At 33.5% G+C, this 23,992-nt stretch overlaps 2 protein-coding genes across 4 annotated transcripts in view; one reads left to right on the top strand and one right to left on the bottom strand.

Moving 5' to 3' along the window:
* Window positions 1–1,855, top strand: part of LOC115877992 (huntingtin) — a 52,534-nt gene extending 50,679 nt beyond the window's left edge. The window contains exon 32 of the mRNA XM_030894345.1: window positions 1,189–1,855. Within this exon, the coding sequence (XP_030750205.1) occupies window positions 1,189–1,536 (348 nt within the window). The 3' untranslated portion in view covers window positions 1,537–1,855. The remainder of the gene's footprint in view (window positions 1–1,188) is intronic.
* Window positions 1,856–3,122: 1,267 nt separating this feature from the next.
* Window positions 3,123–23,992, bottom strand: part of LOC115877991 (chromodomain-helicase-DNA-binding protein Mi-2 homolog) — a 57,946-nt gene continuing 37,076 nt past the window's right edge. Inside the window, exons 16-33 of one of the 3 annotated variants that reach the window (XM_030894342.1) lie at window positions 20,322–20,554; window positions 20,091–20,255; window positions 19,585–19,900; window positions 19,243–19,432; window positions 17,606–17,763; window positions 17,325–17,542; window positions 17,039–17,269; window positions 16,850–16,983; window positions 15,208–15,367; window positions 14,877–15,155; window positions 14,687–14,820; window positions 14,143–14,629; window positions 13,884–14,080; window positions 13,715–13,832; window positions 11,390–11,552; window positions 11,130–11,327; window positions 3,363–3,502; window positions 3,123–3,301 (exon numbers count right to left, since the gene is read on the bottom strand). In XM_030894342.1, coding sequence (XP_030750202.1) covers window positions 3,366–3,502; window positions 11,130–11,327; window positions 11,390–11,552; window positions 13,715–13,832; window positions 13,884–14,080; window positions 14,143–14,629; window positions 14,687–14,820; window positions 14,877–15,155; window positions 15,208–15,367; window positions 16,850–16,983; window positions 17,039–17,269; window positions 17,325–17,542; window positions 17,606–17,763; window positions 19,243–19,432; window positions 19,585–19,900; window positions 20,091–20,255; window positions 20,322–20,554 — 3,518 coding nt within the window. In that variant the 3' untranslated portion in view covers window positions 3,123–3,301; window positions 3,363–3,365. Of the gene's footprint in view, window positions 3,302–3,362; window positions 3,503–11,129; window positions 11,328–11,389; window positions 11,553–13,714; window positions 13,833–13,883; window positions 14,081–14,142; window positions 14,630–14,686; window positions 14,821–14,876; window positions 15,156–15,207; window positions 15,368–16,849; window positions 16,984–17,038; window positions 17,270–17,324; window positions 17,543–17,605; window positions 17,764–19,242; window positions 19,433–19,584; window positions 19,901–20,090; window positions 20,256–20,321; window positions 20,555–23,992 lie in introns of those variants that run through there. The other 2 variants (XM_030894343.1, XM_030894344.1) reach the window with 2 other exon arrangements.

Raw genomic sequence — 23,992 nt, 5'->3', positions numbered from 1 at the left:
TGGTGTTAGATCTAGAATGATCTCCATTGCTGCTGTTGGACAGGTTCTCATGGCTCCTGTGATGCAAACGCATGCTAGTCTCTGGACTTTGCACAGGTTTAGCCTTACCGTCCGTTGCTCTAGTTTTGTGTACCAGGCAACTGCTCCATAAGTAATCATAGGTCTTACTATCATGGTATACATCCAGCGCAAAATGTTAGTGGAGCAGCCCCATCTATTTCCGGCCAGTCTTCTGCATATCATGAGAGCCTTTGTGGCTTTGCTGGTAGTGTTCTTAATATGCCTGTTCCACATGAGTTTACTGTCCAGGGTTATTCCCAGATATTTAAATTCCTGTGATGGCAGTATTTCCTTTCCATCTAGTTGTTTATTTTCAAGTTTTTCAGACTTCGCTTTCTGGTGAATGGCATTATCGCGGTTTTGTCTGAGTTGATACTCAGCCCGAAGTCCTGCACCATCTCTCAGTGATACGGAGTCCTCTTTGGATAATATCACACAGGGTGCCTTCATGTTTCCCCCGAGCGATCATGACTATGTCATCTGCATACCCAATACAGTGTATTCTCGCTAGAGTTAATTCGTCTAGTAGTTCATCCACTACCAAGCTCCACAGCAAACGGGAGGTTACTCCACCTTGTGGAGTTCCTTGCGTTATTTTAACAGCAACAGTTTTGGTGCCCATCTGAGCCTCTGCTGTTCGTGTTGACAGCATTTCCCAAAACCAGCGAATAATAGTTCTGTTCACCCCTCTTGTTTCTAGAGATCGCCTGACCACCTTATGTGGTATATTGTCAAACGCCCCCACAATATCCAAGAAGGCACAATGTAAACGAAACGTTGTGTCCAAATTTGCAGGGTGGGACCGTGTGCACCGTCGCTCACATAGCCTACCCACCAAATTTAGTCGCAATCGGACATCAACTTTTGACGTTTCTTACGTCAAAACTAACTATCACAGTGACACGGGTCATACACGGTCAAGTTGGCCTTGGTACAATGGTACAATCTATTGACATACCAAATTTCATTTAAATTGGACGATTTTTTATAAGCCGTAGGCTGTCCTTGCCGCTCTTCCTCTAGTGTGTCGTGTCCTTGAATTTTTACCCTCAGCGCACGTAAAGAAGTTTCACTTCAAAATAGTTGAAAATGTTATATTACTTAAATGTCTTAAAATTTATTTTAAAGGTATTTGAAACAGCAATCCAACAGCATCAACTCTCTTTGCTTCAAGATTGGGTGGTATATAGCCTGGTCAACTTTACAAACTCCGTATCCAACATAGGCAACACGTGGTGCTTGACTTGTTTCTTTATTAGTGCTAGTCCAAGCGAATGGCTGAGATCCTTCTTTCCTTACGTACAGACCCGAGTTGGCAGGTACGAATACGAAGACAAGAAGATATTTTGCATCGCCGGAGCAGATTTTTATAGGAATTTAACTAGCGACATGCAGAGGCAAACGTTTGTCGATAACTTTGTTAAAGTGAAAGATGAACTGGACATGCCTTTCAGCGATTTACTTAATTCTCTATAAAATCCGGTTGTGATTTGTAAGGCTATCCGCTGACAGGCAGTTTTTAGTCAGCCGACTATTTAGTTGCAGCTTTGTAACCAATATTCAATCAAATAGTTAACGATCGGCCGCAGAAGAATGTATTATTTTGTTTTCACGTTTGCAACTGAATACTCGGCCAACTAAAAATTGCATGTCAGCGCCTAGCCTAAAGAGTAGACCAAAAAAACTATATTTATATATATATATAAGAGAAAAAAAGCAAATATTCTAAATCTCGTTTCCATTTATTTGTTAATGTTATATAAAGTTCTAAAATAAAACCAGCATTATTTTTCAATATTTTTTTTATTTTGAGAAATGCTCCAACATGAAAGAACATGCCTGTTAAAAAAAGGCGACATCACAAAAGTGAAATGTTACCGTAACAAACTCTTACTCAGTGAAATTCGTTATTATAAATTACCTTCTAAAAGCTATTTTGTCTACTGAAAATAAATGTTTATAATCTGTCCAGCGAAAGAATATACTTATTACAGCAATAATAGTATTTTTTTGTCATTTTAGGGTGTATTCTGTTGCTTACCTTGGTTATGGTTTTATGTTCCGTTTCTATCGGTTTCCTGAAAGTTTTCTTTGAGTTTGAAAGTCACCAAACTAACCAGCGCGAGAAGGTTGGTTTTCTGGTTTTGTTTGGCAATCAAGCAAATATTGGAAATTCGAGTGAAATTCTCATTTAACTTCTAAAATTTGTTATAATATTTTGTATTTACATCCAAAGGCAATGAAGGTAGGCAGTAAAGGTAAATAAATTTCATTAACTAAATAGAATGACTTTTTAGGACCATTTAAACTTATCATGCAGACATTGTTTCTTAAAGTCAGGAACATTTAAAGAAAACATGAAAAACAAGATCGTGAATGTTTTGTAAGCTATAGAAATATAAATATTGATTAGATTTGTTTATTTATTATTGATCTGTTTTAATAATGGACCAGCAAATCTTCACTTGAGCTGTCTAACGAGTTTAACAGTTTATTAATAAAGTACTTATTAAACTCCATTGAAAAGAAGAAGCAAACGTAAAAGCACAGAGAATGGGTACATTAAAAATGCATAAAAGATAAATTTTATAATAAATGTATTGAAATTTAGAAAACGTCAAAATTTGACATTTCCATTATTTTACCAAACTGTTCCGTATCAAACCGATGTTTTTCAGGAACCGTAGTAAACTCTTTACCGTAGGTTACCGGTCTGGTTCGCCTGGTTTTGCAACGGAATACAGCCTTAGTTGAAAAATTATAAATATTTTTTCTGCACGTCTTCTGTCAAAACCATATATTCTCGCGCTGAACAGACTATATTTACCACCAGCTGTCTCAAAATAGTTACTAATAATTAGAATATTAAACACTTTAAATGGTTTTTAGTTAGGTAAGTATTAAAGATGAGATCACAGGACTGTCAAATTAAGTAGGTGCAGCAGTATACTTGACAGCTAATGGTTGTTAATTACTAACTATACAATAAATGCAGTTTAGCATGAAGTATACTCTAAATAATTAAATAAATTTTTCCACGACACCTTGAAATAAAATACAGATAAGAACTTACTGTGGGATTTATTTCATTTGTTAAAATAAATAGAATCAAGAACATATAAAATTTGAACTTAAAATGTAAGCTAAAAATTTAATTAACTAAAACAAGCCTTCACTCTTGGGGCTTATCTGAGCAAAAAATACAGTGTACACAAAGTTCAGAATACATTTATTGACGAGTCTGAAAGGATAAAAAAAGTGTAAAATTCGTACATCGAAAATTAGCAAAGTTCTTTACATACTTTTTAAGATGGGAATCCACTAGGAGGCTGCCCCGGTACGGAATATTGAGGTCTAAAGTTGGAGAAGTTTGCGGCTGCAGCTGAAAAACCGGGAAGGCTGCCCGCGTTAAAGCCGGGAGGGAATTGACTCATTACTTGAGCTGAAATTAAAAAAAATCATTAATATTTCCATTGACACCACTAAATAAAAAGACTAAGGAAGGAGTCTTTTGTCAGTTTAATTTGACATATTACTTGACACATATGAATTTAATTGAAATTGTTGCGGATTTGTTATAGTCTAAGAGCTGGCTACATAAAAAAATCTTATCATCGTTACATGGCTAATTTTTCTTGTGAAGTATCCTTTTATGTTGCCATTATGAAATAGACATGTCTGCCAGCGCGATCCCGGGCCTTAAAGTGCGGGCGGCCAATCGAAAGGGTGAAATTTTGACACTAAAAATATAAGGTACACGAGTTATAATTACCAAATAGCTTTTATTTATTATTAAAAAACGTGAAAAATTGTTGGCAGAATTTTTTCTCATGGCAGATTTTCCGGATTCCATAATTTAAAAAAAGAGATGGTATTCATGCATGCTGATTGGTGGAATGTCATATTTATTTATTTTAAAAACCGTATACAAAAGGACAGACAAAAAGATCGTGGCTAAATCAGCGACAGACAGTTATCAAAAGATATTACTCTAGCGCTTTCAGGGAACGCAAATCATGTATACGATTATATTATAAATATGTTTTTATTATTTTCAAAACAGATATTATCAAACATTTACTATTCTGCCTCACTATTTGTATCTGACTCATCGTACTGCGATCCTCCCTCTCTCAAACGAGTCTTCCTCTGAGTCGATATTTGCACCGTAAAATGTTTGTAGACTTACATGTTTTATGTTTTAATTGACAACGCGGCGAGCGTTTCCTGAAAACGCTTATACAGGGTGAGTCTTAAATAAGTGCAAATACTTTTAGGGGTGATATACTCGTATTTCGACTCCAGGAACACGTCTATGAACACGTTTTTTTTTCGCAAAAAAGATGTGATTTTCGACATTTCTTTTTTTTATTTTCCTGTATATTTTAGAAAACTTTTTAGAACTGCCTGTTAACCGCAAATTTACCCACGGTATAACGTGGGTAGGTTAGGTAATTATTTCTTAACCTACCAAGATTATGGCATGGCTTTACCCTACGATTACGACACTAAAAGAATGGATGCAAATACAGAAAAAAGCAGGTAGCTCACACCATTTATTAAAAATAAATCAATTTCTTTTTAAAATTTCAAACTTGAATAACTCGGTTATACTGGACTTATTTGAAAAACGGTAAAGAGAAAATATGTTTCTTTTATCGAGATCTACCAGCTCTAAAAATATTTGAACTTATTTAAGATTCACCCTATAGAGAGTAATATCGCACTTTTGATACCTGTCTACCGCTGACTGAGTCACGATCTTTTTGTCTGCCCTTTTGTATACGGCTTTTAAAATAAATAAATATGACATTCCACCAATCAGCATGCATGTATGCCTTAATTTGTTTTAAAAATTATGGACTTTGGAAAAAATTTCATGTCTCTTTCGTGTTGTCTGCCGGCATTTTAGCCACGAGAAAAATGCCGAACAAAAATTTTTCACGTTTCTTGATAATAAATAAAAGTTATTTGATAATTATAACTCGTGTACCTTATAATATTTTAAGTGTCAAAATTTCACCCTTTCGATTGGCCGCCCCCGCTTTAAGCCCCGGGATCGCGCTGGCAGACACGACTATTTCATAATGGCAACACAAAAGGATACTTCACAAAAAAAAATTGACCATGTAACGATGATAAGGTTTTTTATGTAGCCAGCTCTCCGTCTATTAGGGATTTCTTCCTTGTTTATTTTATAACTGAATGCAACTATGTAAACTATGCAAAGTGTACTAATTTCAAAAGACATTGAACTTAAATTACAATGAGAAAAATATATTTTTAAATTACAGTGAGAATCCTAAAAGGAGAATTCAAAATATTTAGTTGTGCGGCGCGCATATTATCTTTACACTAGCTACTAAGTAAGAATATTAAGAACTTTTCATTAGTAAGTAATTATAAGTTACAAGTAGTAAACCAATCATAATAAATATACAGGGTGGTCCGAATTGTATTCCGGAAACTTCGGTAGTATATTCTGCAGATAAAAATAAGAAAAAAAGTTCGTATAAATGTATGTGCTAAATGCCTAGTTTCGGAGATACGGGTGTAGAAATTTCATTTTCATTTCGATTTTTTCCAAATAATTTCTGTAGTAACGTCAATATTTAGATGAAAATTGGTGTCTGGGAGTTTTTTGACATGATAAATTTGATTTTGATGTCAATATGACTCCTACCATGTGTTTTAACTATTTTGAACCTACCACCACTTTACTACCTACCACCTACATGTGTTTTAACTATTTTGAAGCGTAATAACTTTTTGTCCGTACCTGTATAAAACTACCGAGGGAAAAAATATACATCTCTGTGATTTTTTCCGTAAAAAATATCTCTTTGTAAAAATCGCTAGGAACAACCGTTCTCAAGATATTTAGAACGGAAATAGTCAATACATGCCATTATTGACGAAGAATAAACACGTTGAGTATAGGTAGTTATTTCACTGAAATAATAAATTTGGGAAATTTTTATTTCTTTAAATTAATCATATTTTTTCTGCAAAAAAATGAGTATAAAACAGTTTTTGTTGAACTTTTGGTACATAAACATTTCAAATTTATGATCTCAGTCTAATAACTATTTAGTCAACATGTTTAATTGTAAGGTATTGATAATTTCGATTCCAAATATCTCGAAAACCATTACTCGTAGCGATTTTTACCAAGAGACCTTTTTTGCGTAAAAAGCATCGCAAATGTATATTTTTTTACCCAGTAGACTTATACAGGTACAGACGAAAAGTTATGACTCTTCAAACTAGTTAAAATATACGTAGGTGGCGCCCTCTACTAGTAGGAGTCATATTGACATCAAAATCAAATTTCTCATGCCAAAAAAACTCCCAGACACCAATTTTAATCCAAATATTGACGTTACTGCAGAAATTATTTGGAAAAATGAGACTTCTACACCCTGTATCTCCGAAACTAAGAATTTTTGAACATACATCTATACGAACATTTTTACTTATTTTTATCTGCAGAATATGCTGCTGAAGTTTCCGGAATACAGTTCGGACCACCCTGTATAATTATATTTTTATTCTTGCACTTTTGTATTTAAGCCTTGTCGAAATTAGCTAGAAATAGTCAATTTGATTTTGATGTTTCAGTAGGGTATCTGTGTTTTCGTTATTAATTATATTAACTTATTTATTGTTAGAAATATATATTTTTTAACAATTTTAACTTTTGAAAAACACAAAGTGAAGCAAAACCAGCAAATAAATGATTCTACTTTACTATATTTTAACACGTTAAAAAATAGAATTAGAACGTCACTGATAAATCGGTATTTTAATAGGCTGGATTAAAGTTCCTTCATAGTCGCACTAATTTTGTTCAAATGCCCCTTCATTGGTCTTTTATTTCAATGATTTACTCGAATTAAAAATACATGCAAAAAAATAAATGCATGCTAAATTTATATTCAAATTGCTACCTCTACTAGTAGAATATCAGAACCAGTGAGTTGTATATTTTGAACCAGTGAGTAAGTAGTTTTGGATTTCATACTTTTATGAGTTTTAAATGTGCAGAATATTTAGTCTAAAAATTGTCATACTTCAACAACCACCCGATATAAAATATATGGTAAAACTATAATGGTAAATCCACTGGTTTAAAAAATATATATAGTATTTTTAATACCCATTTAGAATAACACCATCCTTATTTATTATTAATAAATCAGTTGAAACAAAAAATTACCAACAAAAAGGAGCGGCGATAACTAATTTGTTAGATGTCACGTTTTTAAAGTTACGTCAAATTTTGATTTCATGTTAATGTCATAATGCAAAATAAGATATAAAAATAATAAAAATGCGATATTCTGATGAATCCAAAATACTTATACTTAATGTAGTAAATTATTTTCAAAACGATTTAGGATCGCGATTTAAGGCAATTCAAAAAGCGTCCAAAGCACTAAAAGTTCCAGTTTTTCATGCGGGTTCAGATGGTTCAAGCAGCCGCATACGTTAAGTTACTAAAACGGCTGGTACCTCTAAATAGCTATTAAAAATACTATAGCATGCCATTTAAAAATCGAAACTGATTCGAAATTTGAATCACCCTGTATATTGACTAAAATATTTTGAAAACGTAAATCGTATCGTCTCTCTTTTCCAGAAAGCTGTGTGTCGCCCTGTATATTTAATAATTCTTAAAACATCTATAATTTTTTACTTTAATTATTGTCACATTATTAAATTATTTTGCCTAATGATATCCTGAATAATGTTACTACTCCATGTACACGGTGTCCCACTAATAATAGCTCTCGGCTGTATCTTGGTAAGTATTAGCCGTAGGGGCTGCGGAAAAAAATATTTATAACTAAAGAGGCTCTGAGAAATTGCTGGAAATTATTTTCAAGTTTGTAGAACGACCGCTAGGGGGCGCAACTGCAACAAAAAATAAGAAAATGGAGTTTTTACACAATTTTGACTAGATAAGGTGTACTATAAGTAACAGCTTCATAATATTCAGTAAATTTTGAATATTTTTTGTCAGAGCCATTTTCCCCTATCTACCAAAATAAAGTGGTGGGGGAAGGTTAGGTCTATTTTTATATGAATAATAATAACTCTGGACTGGATGATCGGAATCCAACAAGCGAGGGCTCATTTAAAAGAGCGTTTCTTACTCTATATTGTACCATATAAACAATAATAATAAGCTTTTGAACAGCCAGACGCTAGGGGAGGCGTGTCTTACAATTTAACAAACATTGCACGTTTTTTCAAAAAAATTAAATGCAATAGTTTATGTAATTTTAGCTGATAGTAAAGAGTAGTAAAAGCTTAAAAAGTCAGCGAAAACAGCATCTTGATATCTTCTTTCAAACCGAAGATATTAGCAAAATTATAATAAATACCAAAAAATAAGCCCTTAATTACCTTATTTTTACAACACGGTATCAGTAGCCCTCTTGATTAGGCCCATTCTAACAAAAAAATAAGAAAGAAACAGTTAGTTTATTTTAAAATCGACGAAATACCAGAATACCTAATACCAGATGTATTAATATCTAATAATTAAAATATTAATAATAGTGAACAAGAAACGATGATAAACGTCAAATTGTTATTAGATCAACATTTTGATAGTCTTAGCAGCGTTTTTTATCTTTTGATTGCTTTTTCAAAATGCCAACAACTTCAACTACTTCAAATAATAAAGGAATTTTGAAAAAGCATTTAAAAGATACAAAAACGCTGCTAAGACTATCAAAATGTTGATCTAATAACAATTTGATGTTTATACTATTGCGCGAAAAGCAACTTTTTTCCAAGGCCTACCATGACTTCACTGAATCATCGTTTCTTGTTCACTATTATTAATATCTTAATTATTAGATATTAATACATCTGGTATTATGGTATTCTGGTATTTCGTCGATTTTAAAATAAACTAACTGTTTCTATCTTATTTTTTGTTAGAATGGGCCTAATCAAGAGGGCTACTGATATTGTATTGTAAAAATAATGTAATTAAGGCTTATTTTTTTGGTATTTATTATAATTTTGCTAATATCTTTGGTTTGAAAGAAGATATCAAGTTGCGGTTTTTAGGGTTTTTGGTTTTTGCTGACTTTTTAAGTTTTTACTACTCTTTACTATCAGCTAAAATAACACATACTATCGTATTTAATTTTTATGTTTGTTAAATTGTAAGAAAGCGCCCCCTAGCGTCTACGTTCAAAACCTTATTATTATTATTTTTATGGTATAATATAGAGTAAGAGACGCTCTTTTAAACGAGCCCTTGTTTGTTGGATTCTGATCATCCAGTCCGGAATTATTAACATTTAAATAAAGATAGATCTAACCTTCCCCCACCACTTTATTTTAGCAGATAGAGGAAAATGGTTCTAACAAAAAAAAATCCAAAATTTACTGAAGATTATGAAGCTATTATTTATAGTACCCATTATCTAGGCAAAATTCTGTAAAAAATCTATTTTCTTATTTTTTGTTGCAGTTGCGCCACCTAGCGGCCGTTTTACAAACTTGAAAATAATTTCCAGCAATTTCTCATAGCCCCTTTAGTTATAAATATTTTTTTCCGTAAGCCCTACGACTAATAAATGTGTTTATATTGTTCAGAAAAATATTAAAAATTAAACGCAAAATGTATTTTTTTAGCAGATTTCAGTTATTCTAAAGTGCGAAATTTGGAAATTACGCATTTCCGCAGGAAAATTTGTGTTTTCCGTGTTTCGCAGTAGCTTTTTAAAGACAATTTTTTTTTCTAATAACTGATTTCAGCTAAACGAAAGTTGACCCGAATGACGTTCTGAAAATTAAAAAAAAACATTGTGTGTGCACTATGTGCGCATATTTGAAGTAAAACTTCTTACTAACAGCTATTAAATTGAAGGATTTCAAGGACATGTTTGAAAAAGTGTAGTTTGAAATGTTGAAAAAGTAATATATTAAAAAAAACATTTTTTATACATACAAAAAACAACAAATTGTTTTTTGTACGCGTAAAAAATGATTTTTAAGGTACTTATTTTTATGGTTTTTAAGGTACATTCAGGCGTTTGCGTCGCGTCCGCTCCATTGAACTCGAACCCCGACGCTGTCTGCCTGAACGGTCTAATTTAAGTTAAGTGAACTGATTCCATTTCGACACACGGACGCGACGCGACGCTCGACGCTCTCAGCCTGAATGTACCTTTTACTGATAAACGCATACAACTGTTAATCGCTGTCAATCATTGTTAATCGCTCCATATAAATATGCTAGTATTCCTTGTGCATAGAAAACATGTAAATCACGTTACATAGTATGTTAATACTAACTATAGCATTGTCTTGTGACTATTATTTAATTATAAATTACCTGCAATTACTTGTTATATTGTTATACCTCTGTGAAAATATTTTTATTCAACTCTACATCGATGTAGCAAATACAGGTTGAAATATTTGATGCCATTGTTATAAAGATTTGTCATATTTACAGTACAGCCGAGAGCTGTTCTTAGTGGGACACCCGGTAAAACTTTGAGAAACACCTCACTGTAGTATTGAGCTGATATGAAAGGGGAACACACAATAGATCTATAGGATCGCGGTGACTAACCCCCCTCCTAAACATTCTACATTTTACTACTGCATATTTAAATTAACTTCTCAGTGGTTCTAATATTATTGGTAAAAAACTATATCAAAAAGTCATTTGTTTAGTATCAAAAATTTTCAGATTCAGTAAAAACAGGGTTGATTTGTTTTTTTCATTTTTAAACAAAACGTGTGTTATTGTAAAAAAAACAGGCTTAAGGTTTTTTTTTTCTATTATTATGAGTTAACCGATTTTTTCTAGACAATATTAGGTTGAGATAATTACTTTCTTTTTTAATCTCTTGGTGTTACAGTTGTTTTTTATAAATGAGTTTCAGATTCTGCACCCCAAACATGTTTAAAACCAATATTTAAAACAAGTCATAGTAACACGTTTAAAACAACATGTTTAAAACATAAAAAGCCTGGTAACAACACACAAACAAATAACTTTTTGAACAAAAACTAAAAATAATAAAATTTACTTGTCGACTGACTGCTGGATGAAGATGTAGCTGCCAATCTGGACAAAATGCTCCTTTCAGACATCTGCAATCGTTGCGCGACGGGAGGAATCCTTGCCAGAGTGGCTGGCAATCTGGATACGTCGGATTTCATGTCGCTTAACAACTCCTCCAACTGATTCAATACTTTGTGCAGTACTGCATTCGCCGGTTTGTTTCCTGTAATGCCAAAAAAGAGTATTTTAAATATTTTTAACAAAGTATTTCGCGCTTTGTCTTACCGGCTAAGGATTCTTTGCTGAGATGCTGATGCGACTCGGCCAAGCACTCGACTTCGGCGAAACGCGCGTTTAAGGACATCGCTGGATGGTTTGGATCTTGAGTGAGATTCAAATAAGCCGCGCGACGAAGTTGTTCTTCGATGACAAGAGCTTGTTCCAAAAGCTAAAGCAAATATTTCAATAAAAACTACATCTTAACTTTTTTATTTAAAAAAAAAATTATAGATTTTTTCTCTCGCATACAGTTCATACCAAATAAACTTTTTTAGGCACGTGATTAAGCTTGACCGGCACAGCGTTGCCTACTTTTAAATATTTTCTTTTAATCAAAATATTTTAGGGAACAAAAATAATTTAATTATAAATATTAAACAGTTATTATTTACATCAACAAAACTCACTTTCTTAACAGCACTTAAGGGACATAAAGGGCCATTACTACCGCTTTCCCGTTCAAAATATTCTAATAAAATAACGATGATTTTTTTTAAGGCTATTAAGCTATCTTGTACACTTAGCACTAAGAGATGTTCTAAAAAGAACAATGTTCGACTGCAAGATCTGCTAGTAAACGTTTTCAAGTTTAAAATACCACAACACTATTTAATTTTTTATTTATTTTTTTAATAACGCCAAAATCATAATGAAAGAAGCGATAGCCTCTAAAAGAAAAATAAAGGAGCCTTTTTTAATTCAATCTAATAAAAATAAATGTATTGCTCATGCATCTGTAGATGTTAGTAATGTATGGCAATCGCTTCTTTGATTTTAAAGAACATAACATAAATAAACATAACATACGTAAAATTTAAAAATAATCATACAGAAAGTTTGGGCTTTTTGGTTTTACCTTATTAAGTAATTGTTATCAGGTAGTAATTGTTAATTTTGAAGTTTAATTGATATAATGTCATTTTAACAGAACGTCAACGGTTCCTTGTAGACGTATCTGTTTTAAAAAACTAAAGTGTTCTCGAATAGTTGAATTTAAATATTTTAAATAGTTTTTTTTCTTTATTCTTTATTTTTTTTAACTTTCGACGACGGAAAGAGATAAACTTTCCGAAACGTTAAGCATTTTCTTGTTCGTTAGGCAAATTTGTATATCTCTAAACCTAACTTCTGACAAGTAGTTTCCGTTTGGATTTTTGAATAAGAAGACTAAGGAAGGAGCATATCAAAAATCTTAGGTCCACCGCGATGGGCCTCAAATATGGCTTATCAGTGCCGTTCTAATTTTATTTAAAAAATGTAAAACTATGATGTAGGGTAGACGTGTGGTAGACTCTATAATTTTTTATTTATTTTACGTTGCGAATAAATGTTGATAGTTATTAAAATTGTTATAAAAATATAAAATTCTAATTCTAAAAATAGATAAGTTATAATCATTATTTATAACCATAAACATCCGATACGCTACTGAAGCAGGTAAGTCAAATTGACGTATCTAAATTCGTTGACATCTAATCTTTGACAAGTAGTAAATAAAAGCAACAATGCAAGAAAAAATATATAATTAGTTAATTTAAGTGAATTTCATAAATGATCGGTTTATTACATGTATGTATATTATATAGTCACTTACTAGCGAAAAGTTGTTCCATTATTTCACTTGATTTTTGCCGAGAACTACCGCATGCTACACAACTATTTTAGAGTCTTTTTCGATAAATCGCGATAGTGTCACTGTTATTTTAAGTTTTGCCACACAATTTCCATCTAGATTTACTACCTTTATACAACTATTAGTAGTAGAATAAATAATAAATACCATAAAATAAGCTCCGTAAAGACTGACAAATCCACAAAATTTCAAATCAAATTCAAATGTGTCAAATGAATCGTCAAACAGAACTGTCAAGGATCCCCACCCTAGAGTCCTTTTTCCGCCCACCATGCATGAATACATGGATAGCATTATGCTCCTTCCTTAGTCTTCTTATTCAAAGGTTTGGATTAACGCAGAAGTGTTTTTTAAGGTTGTTTTGTAGATTTTCTTGCAGTGGCGAAATACCCATATAGGATTTTTTGGAGAGATGAATCCGCCACATAGGTATAGACATTTTTTAACACTATTTATTTAAACCAAAAACTAAAGTGTCAAAACGAATGACAATGTCAGAAAATAAATAAATAAATGCGGCAACGAGGCGGCAACTTAACATTTTTTACAGCAGAGCTACCACCTGAATACCCAGCGCGAAACTTAAATTCCAGTTAGTCTGGATACAATTTAAAAATCGCGCCCTCGATTACGTAACTAAAAGTTTAATTGATATGAACTTTAACTTGATTTTACAAAACCATAACTGTATGTTTTACCTTGAATCTCCTGGCCAAAAATTTGTTCTTTATTTCCAAGAAATTCCCTTTACCGACGTCCATCTTAAACGGTTCGTTAATAATGGCAAATCGGGCATCAGCTTGGATATCTTGCCACCTAAAATACCTCTCTATAGACTTCGTAACAAAATATACACGATAAATATACCTTCCATATCCGTGAGTGACGATACCGGCGAGAAGCCAGTAGTCGTGACGGCGATGCCATATTTCATATTCTCTACCTGGAGTAGCTGCTTTCTCTTCATTCAGCCACAGAGTGTGTAATTCTGTAAAACCTCCATCAGCGATATTGAACATGAACCTTCTCTTTCCTTCTGGAGCCGCGTCCTCCTTCTTTTCCTTCTGCCAAAAAATAAAAATGTAGTAATTAAAGTCAATTAACATTTTTTGTATCAGTAACAAACCTTTTCTTCATCTAACAAAACAACTTCCTCCTCTTCTTTCTTCTCAACCTTCGGTTTTTCTTCCTTCTTTTCATTATCTTCCTCTTTCTTAACCTCTTTTGGTTCTTCCTCCTGCTTAACGTCCTCTTTATCCTTAACAGCTGGTTCTTCAACCTTTTCAACCTTCTCAACTTTTGGTTCCTCTACAGGAACTTCCATTGGTGTTTCTTCCTTATCCTCCTTTTTAACTTCTTCAGATTTTGGCTCTTCTTTAACTTCACCGTCTTCCTTCGCCGTCTCTTTCTCTGTTGTTTCCGTTGCTTCCTCTTTCACTTTATTTTCTGTATCTTCGACGCTCTTTTCCTTTTCCTTTTCTTTGTTCTCTTCTTCTTTGGGTTCAGTCTTGGGTTCTTTAGTGCTCTCTTCAGGCTCTGACTTTTCCTTCTCTGAAGATTCACTGGGGGCATTCGGTGCTGGACTTGGAGCAGCACTAGTTGCTGGGGTCGCACTAAAACATATTAGCGTTTATTTAATATAGTTTTAAAATTAAAACTGTAGAAAATACCTGGTACTGGTTGTCGCGCTTTTTGGAGTTTCCGATTCACCTGGGGTTGTACTAGATTTATTTTGCTCGATCAGCACCTTTCTAATCAGCTCTGGCATGCTATATTCGCCATTAATATGCTCAAATTCTTGAACCTAAAATATACCAGTGTTTAGTAATTCGTGTCAAACAGACTTGCAACAGTTCGTACCTTTTTCCTGATTAGTGACATGACACCAATTCTAGTTAAAACATGCTGTCTGCTCAGACCTTCCCTAGGAACGCCATCGGCAAAAGTTTCCGCGTTGTCGGCTCCAGGTTCGCAAAGATGTCTCATAAACAAAGACACGTAAGCTTTGAAGTTCTTCTCAGATTTGCCTCTCAAGTCTCTGACTAGCCATTGTGAATTAAATGCGTCTTGTGGTGGCATTCCATACCTCATAATAGCATTGAGGAAAGCTTTACGTTGACGAGCATTAAAACCAAGAACCTTGAAGAACAAAAAGTTAGCGAGTTTTTAAAAATGGTAGATAAGTAATTACCTCAATATTTCCACCAACTCTAGCCAGAAGTGGCGGTAAAGGTCTATCTCTCTCATCTTTTCGTTCAATGCGCCTTTTGCTCCGCCTACTAAGATCTCCATCGTTCTTTTCGTCGAAGTCATCGTCTTCTTTATCTTCATCTGAACCAGCCGAGAAATCGCTTTAAAAATAAGGAAAATATACAGTAACTAGTGTAAAATTGGTTCAAATATTTAGAAGTTCAGTGGGATAAAGGTATAGAGGTAAAAGAATATACCAATCTGGTCATCGAAAATGTGTGGTCCGGATATTAACGTGTAAGCTTGATTTTCATGCGTCCGTTATCCGTTGATCCGATGATCTCTGATTGGTCATAGTGTTTCCGCACCACTTTTCATCCATAAATGTTTTACTCTAGCCCACGGAGAAAGATCGTACTAAACGATAACGGACGTTTTGACAAATTTAATCTAACCTTAATAAAAGTATAATAATACAAGAACTAGCACCATCGGGAAACAAGAATTTTAAGAAGGCTGGTTCTTTAATAATATATATCTTTTGCTATGCTCTCCTGGCCAAAATACGGGCCGTCTGGCTGCCGGTAGACTACTGCTGTTCACTACTGCGCATCACATCTGTACAGGGTATCCCATTATATGGGGTTCCTCGTTTATGAGTAGAGATACAATGATGCGATTTTCACATTACTTTGCTACTCTTTTATGAAACTAAATATGCTACACATGGGTTTGTCCTAGCCTCCTTACTTCCTTAAATACAGGGCGAATTTGTGATGCGCAGTAGTAAACAGATGTTGAATATAGATGTGATGCGCAGTAGTGAACGCAACGTCTACCAGCAGCCGATGAAAATCCGCACTCTCTTTAAGAGAGCATAGCAAAAAAATATATTAAGGAACCAGCTTTCTTAAAATTCTCTCTCGAAAACGTTGCTAGTTTTAGACTATAAGTAAAACAGCGAAATCGTTATGGAAATGAAGATATAAAATGACACCAATCACAAGCAAATCGTATATCCGATGAACGGAGGCATGAAAATGCAATAAATTTAAAAACTGCGTAATTTTCTAACCAATTAAAGTCTTTAAATTCAACCAATAAAATTAATATTGTATCATCGTACAACGAATGTATGAAAATCAAGCTTTAGACAGTGCTGTAGACAACTTATTAACAAATCAAATGTATTAAAGAGACGTTGGGTGGATACATTTCTTCTATGCGGTATTGCCGGATTTTGCATCAAAATTTCAAACCGCACAAGTAGGCATTTACGAAGAATGTTGCATCTAGGGTTGGAACTTTATTTTTCACAATTAGTTACTCATTTTACTACAGCTGTAATAGATTATATTTAGCTTTAATATATTATCATCAGTTCAGTAGTATACATGAGAGTTTTTAAAACAGTTCATTTTTTTTTCTACCACATGTAAAAACCGACAACATTATGTGCCGCTTCTTATTTTATCTCTCTGTCTACCAACCGGTCCTTTATATTTATCTCTGTCGCATGCGTTAAAATACAGACCACGCAGATGAAGTGACCAGAATGGTATAAGAATGAAGTGCGCAATTATAAATGAAAGGAAAGAATATACCGAAAAAAAACTAAAAGAATAAAAAAAATAAAGAATTACCTGTGGTAATCAGAGAGATTCTCCTGCCAAGTGGTATCCTCCCGAGTATCAGTAGTCATACCACCGTCGTTGTAATTGACTTGTTTTCGTACACGTTTGCCCTTACCCAAAGTGCGTGCGATGTCTTCTTGTTGCTAAAAAACAAACTTTGAAATTACAAAACCAAAATTTAAATTTATTTTTACACACTTGTTCATAATGATGTCTCAGCAATTTGATCCAATAAGCGGGATCAGTATTTTCAGCCTCTTGTTTGATAATCTCTGTATCAACTTCCTCTTCGTTCTCTCCTTCTTTAGTCGCGTAACTCGCCACTTTGAAGGAACTAAGGTATTCGTTGGCCCACGATTCTTTTTGTTCAATACCTTCTTTGGTACGATCCAGCAGCTCGCATACAGCTTTGTCATCGTAATGAATGGCCTAAGGAATAACAATCAGTTAAAAAACATTAATGAACAGTTATATAGTTAAGTACCTCTTCCCCTTTGCCTTCCTCTTCTTTAAATAGTTCTTCCGTACCAAACCTTAAAATGTCATCCAACTCTTGCTTGGTGAAGTTAGCACCTTTTCCGCCCATTCCTGGACGCACTACCAAGTGAGTCAACATCATTTTCCTCTTGGCCACTTGTGTTACTCTTTCTTCCACGCTGTTACGCGTGACAAATCGGTAAATCATGACCTTATTTGCTTGACCTAAATGATAATAAGAAAAAGTATAGTTAACAAAGAGTATGCCTAATGCTTAATTAAACAAACCGATTCTGTGAGCTCTGGAAAAGGCTTGGATGTCGTTATGAGGATTCCAATCGGAGTCATAAATAATTACAGTGTCGGCTGTTGCTAAATTGATACCCAAACCACCTGCTCTTGTTGAAAGCAAAAAGACGAATTGGGGAGCGCCTGGTGCATTAAACCTGAAAAATTTCCATCATACAGTGTCAAAAAGTTATAAACTACTAGGAAATACTTTTAGATTTTCTCTAGTTGAATTCATTTTGTTATAAAAAAAGGTTATTAAAAAGTAAAGAAGAAATAACTAAATTAAATTCGGAAAAAAGCAACAAACCCTGAAAAATTCAAATCAAATTAATTGAATTTGGCGTTTTCGTCAAACCAAACTGAAAAAGATAGTATTTCCATAACTTCGATTGCGTCTAGCAAAAGTATAATATAAAAATTTCCTATTAGTTACTATCTTTGGCTGATACTTGCAATGCTTACTCTGACTTGTAATACTTAACAGCATAACAGAAAAGCTTGATTCTCACTATACCTTCCGTTTTCATTCCATATCCATTCCATATCCGTTCCGTATTTTTTATTGTATTGACGATATACGTAAGCTTTCGTTCCGTATCAGTTCCATACTTTTTATTGTACAATTTATATTATTACGAAAGTTTTATTTTAAAAAATTGTATCTTTGGAAAAATGTAATTTAATTAAGAGGTGAAAGAATAAATAAATATCAGCAAAATGTTAACAGAGCTGGTACAAATGTAAGAACTTGACAACGCTGTTACCGATACGCTTCAGTCCGTCCGTCAAAAAAATGTATGGAAGGATATGGAACGGAAGGGAAACAGAACGGATAGTGTGCCATTGTCCTATTCATTTACATTATATAATATTTTATGTAAACGGAAGGTATCGTCGAGACTCGTCTGGGAATGCCTGGATGAACTGGGAGCTCTGGCACGAAGGAACAGAACAGCGGCATCCAAGGCAACGAAAAAGCCGATGAGCTAGCTAGGCAGGGATCATCGGCATCCTATCTTGGTCCAGAGTTAGTATTGGGAATACCCAAATGTATGGCCCGTAGCGCACTAAAACTCTGGATCAGGGAAAAGCACAATATCCATTGGAGAAACAGACAGGGGCACAAGCACAGCAAGGCTTTTATCCAAGGACCTAGCTCTAAAACCGCAAAAGAATTGCTAATGGACACATGGCTGTCAAGTGTTACCTGAACAAGCTCAACCTGTATCAAGGAAGTATTTGCTGCAGACTCTGCGATAAAGATCCTGAAACAGCGGAGCACATATGTCATTGCGAGGCTCTGGATCGCAAGCGACACTTTTTATTTGGGAAAGCTAGGCTAGAACCGGAGAAACTATGCTCCCATCCTACCAAGGACCTGCATAAGCTAGGAAAATGGGTGCAGATATAGAAAGGGGACAAACCCAATAGACCTCACAGATCGCAGTATTTCCGGCAGGACGGCTCCTTGTTATGAAAAAAAAACGGAAGGTGGCTGATTTGGAAGGTATAGTGAGAATCAACCTTAATATATATTATGTAAATAGCAATAAAAGATATAAAATTATTAATTGCTTAAATATATCAAAAAGAGACAAAAAATAGTACAACAAATTCTTAAATAATGTACATACCTATCAATAGCTTCTTGACGCTGATTTCCTGTAATAGCTCCGTCGATTCTTTCATATTTGTAACCCTCTCCATCTAAGAAATCTTCTAATATATCCAACATCTTGGTCATTTGAGAAAAAATCAACACTCTATGGCCTTGATCCTTAAGTATCTTTAACATTTTGGCGAGAAGGACCAACTTTCCAGATGCTAAAAAATATAAAAGATAAAAAATAAACCAAAACAAAAAATAATAAAATGTATAAAAAGATAAAAGATAAGGTAAAATAAAATAAGAGAAAAAAAAAGAAAAAGATACAAAATATTTTAAATTATAAGAATATCATCATATTCTCACTTACATTTTGTTAAATGTTGTATGTCATATTGACCGTGTGAACCAATAGGAGCTTCTTCAGCAGCTGCGGGGAAGAGATACGGATGATTACAACACTTCTTCAGGTCCATTACTATGTTCAACAGAGAGACCGATTGCCCACCGCCTTTGGGGTTCAGGGCTTCGAAATTCCTTGTCAGGATGTATTTGTAGTACTTTTTCTGCATGGGACTCAATTCCACCCTCACGATAAACTCGGATTTCGAAGGCATGTTCTTTAGTACGTCCGCTTTTAAACGACGCAACATGTGGGGACCTAACATCTCGTGAAGTTTTTTCACCTAAAATTAAAAATTAACATTATACAGGGTGTTTCAAAAAACATTCCTCATATAAAAATAAAATTTATTTTTTTATATCAACATATATGTCCGATTGTGCTTTGTTTTGTAGCTACGGGGGTTAGTCTTATTTTTTTTTTAATTTATTATAATTAAGTAAGGATAAAGGATTTATTAAAAGTTAACATACCTGATCTTCCTTAGATATATCAGCAAACTCATTTTGGAAAACCTGCAGATCGTTAAATTTATTTGGATTCAGGAAATTCAACAAATGGAACAACTCTTCCAGATTGTTTTGCAAAGGTGTACCAGTCAATAATAATTTATATTGAATACTGTAACTGCTTAAAAACTAAAAAAAATACCGTCAAAATTAATATACACGATAAAAAGTTTATATTCAACAATGTAGTCTTACCTTGAAGAATTTTGATTGGTTACTTTTAAGTCTATGGGCCTCGTCAACAACCAGAACCGCCCAGTCAATCGAGGCAAGACAGGCAGAGTCAATTGATACTAATTCATAACTGGTTAGAAGTACATTGAATTTTATCGATGAGGCTCTTATTTTGGAGGCTTTGCCGCTTCTTATAGCGCCTTCTTCGAAAGTAATTTCGTTTTCACGAATGACCGCTCTACAATCCTTATCACCTAGAAAATATTGCATGATATTACCAAAATATTTAAAGAAGCGACAGGCAGCGTCGACGCCTTTGAAGGTGTCCCAATTTTTTTGTCATTGCAATTGCGTTTTGACAATGACATATCTTGACAACTTAATTGTACAGAGAAAAAAAATGTCTAGAATATTATTGAAAGAAGTTTTAAATACACAGTAAAGAATTATTTCTTTATAGAGCTGTTTATTGTGACGCTTTATTCTTAGCTAAGTTAAGTAGATACAAATTCAAAAATACAGTTTAATATAAAATTAAAAAAGCTAAAGCATCTGCACTTAAGTGACTATTTTTTAAGTTTTGATGTGCAATGGGGTAAATAATGTAAAAAAGAACAAAAAAAGAGGTAAATGGTATTTCTTTTCCTTCACAGCCTATACTTTCAATTATTTTTGCATATATTTTGATTTCTACTCAAAGTAAAAAAGAATATATCAATAAAGACCAAATATAAGGAAAAAATAATGTTTATAGCTAAAACAGCGTTTTTAAAGAAGTTTACCAATTCGAAAAAGTGGTTTTAAAGATACTCTGCATAAAGTTAATATGCATAAAATTAAATGCCTTCTTTTAAAACCTGTTGCATTTGTGTAATTACCAATCTCTAATTATATGTGATTTTATTGTATAGATATAAAATACCAAAAAAATAAATATTATTATTTAAATTCGGGAGTAGTTCAAATGTACTTCAAAGAAAAAACGTTTATTGCACTTTTGTCAATTTTGTAGAAAATAATACTAAATTTTCACAACAGTCAACAGCCAACAGCACTTTTAAAAAAACTTTATTAATACAAAAACCTCGATTTTTTGGCTTTTTATAATATACTTTTTCACGCCCATCATATAAATCAACTAATCAAAGTTTAACCACCATGGGTAAGATTATAGCCTCATCAAATATCAATATATCACATAACCACAAATAAAATTTGACCCGCGTAAGAATAAATGTGTATTGTTAGGTAATTTTGTGATAAAAGTTTCCAGACACCAATTTATAGTAAAAACCTATATTTACCATGTTTACCTATCTTAAATATTAATTTTTAACAAGAGCTAATGGCAGTTTTTAATAAATGATATACCGGGTGCATCTCAAAAGTGGCTCACCCCTATAACTTTTTTATTTTTTGATTTAAAAAAACGAGATTTGGTATGTTAGTATATCACATTACAATTAGGATTGATTGGTGTATTCAATTGTATTTGGTCACTTCCTGTTTCACGGGAAATTACTACAACTTTTGATTTTTAAATGGCACCCTTGGTATTTTTTTATTTTATTCGATAGAAAATGACATTCTGAATAGAATAACATATCATATGTCAACTTTTGACATTCTCGCTTAATTAAAAATTGTATTTTAAAATTCAATCTAGAATGCCATGACTATGTTAAAGACACTAATTCGTCATCAAGGAGTCTTGGAAAAGCAGATTTGATCGTCTAATGTTTTTAGTGTCTTGTCCTGACCAGCTAGAAAATGCTCAAATCGTATTTTTAATCATATCTCAATTTTTTCAAATGGAACGAGGGTGGCTCATTAGCATATTTGGAAAAACATTTTTTACGAATAATTTGATACCATACTTGGTATTTCGGTCAAATTTTCGTTACGAACGGCAAGTTATAATTTCAAATAAACCATATGCGAAAATGTCAAAAGTTGACATATGATATGTCATTCTATTCAGAGTGACATTTTCTATCGAATAAAGTAAAAAATTACCGGAGGTGTCATTTAAAAATCAAAAGTTGTAGTCATTTCCGGTGAAACTGGAAGTGACCGAAAACAATTGAATACGTCAATCGATCCTAATTTATGTCATATCGCTTGCCTAGAGTTACACAGTTGTAAGCGCCACTTTTTTTAAAAATGAGATTTTGGGATTATAAAGTTGTATGTGCATGTGTCTATCTATACATGGTATAACAAAGTCGTATGTTGAAATGTTCAGGGTTAGACAACCAGCAATACATAAGTGTATGTATTTAAACATATAAAATAATAGCACAAAGTTGTCTGTGCCACATACAATTTTGTTACACTGAAAATTTCTGGGATAAGTACCTACATGAGTTACATAGTTGTATGTGTGTTTTCAACTTTTTCAATAGTTAGGTTATGTTATAGTTTCTTTTGCCGAAGCATACGTGATTGAAGGGTGAATTAGTAGTAGTTTAAAGATGGATAGTTTCTCAGATAGTGAGGATGATCTCAAAACAATTCAAATGCGAGAGAAACGTCGTCGACTTCAACAAGACACGTGAGTTTTTTTAAATCTATAGAATCAGGGTATTATAAGATAATATTATTTTAGAATGGGAGAGAGCTCACAAAATGCTAGATTATTTGACTGCAGTGATGATTCTGATGTAGACAAGGAATATCTTCCAGATTCATCGCCAGACACTAGCAGGTTTGTTATTTTGAATATCATCATCAATCTTTATTTTTTATTTAATTTATGTGTTTGTAGCTCAGACCAAGAAATTATGGAAGGAAGGGGCCATATTATCACAGCAGAAGATGGTGAACGTGAAACCAAGGGGAAGAAAAATGTTCGAAAAAGGACAAGGAATCCAAAGTCTTGGGCGTGCAATGTGAGTAAAAAAGCTCATGATGAAGGAAAAGAGTACATGTCTGTACGAAAAAAACTAGTTCCTGCAAAAGGCGTGCTGACCAAAAAGAACTGTTTAACTAGTTGCGTTCACGGATGCCAAAAATTTATTTCTGATCAAGAGAGAAACATCATATTTCAAAACTATTATACCCTTGATGAACAGGCAAAGAAATTATTTTTGCTCACCACTTTCCAAAAATTTTTGGTAGAGAGGCATAGAAAAGGAAAAAATGCACAAAACAGTCGCCGGAAAAATACTTTTCGCTATTATTTTAACGTCTCGGATCAAAGGATTGAGGTGTGCAAGCTATTTTATCTGGGGACGTTATGTATTAGTCAGACTCCAATATATAATGTACATTTAGGAAAGACATCGTGTCGAACACACCTAAAGAGAGCAGGCAAGGAAGACATGTGAAACACAGTATCAATGATGATGACAAAACATTTCTTAAAAGGCACATCGAAAGTTTCCCCAAAGTGGAGTCTCGCTACTACCGGGCAAATAGTAGTAGAGAGTACCTAGAATCAAACCTTAGCATTGCAAAATGTATTCGCTCTATGTGGATCTCTGCAAGTCAGAAAATAAGCAACCTGTTAAGGACTCATTTTATAGGCATGTTTTTAGCAACGAATATAACCTTTTTTTTCCATACATCAAAGAAGGACAGATGTGACTTGTGTGAGGAAGTAAAGCTACAAATAATAGAGAACAGACTATCCACTGAGAAAAATGAAGAATATTCAAGACATTCCATAGAAAAGGGAGCATGCAGAAATG

The sequence above is a fragment of the Sitophilus oryzae genome, unplaced genomic scaffold (assembly GCF_002938485.1).
Source record: "Sitophilus oryzae breed Bouriz unplaced genomic scaffold, Soryzae_2.0 scaffold_149_pilon_pilon, whole genome shotgun sequence".
Classification (NCBI taxonomy): Eukaryota; Metazoa; Arthropoda; class Insecta; order Coleoptera; family Curculionidae; genus Sitophilus; species Sitophilus oryzae.
Note: the sequence above shows the minus strand (reverse complement) of the source record. Positions and strands in the feature narration are given on the sequence as shown.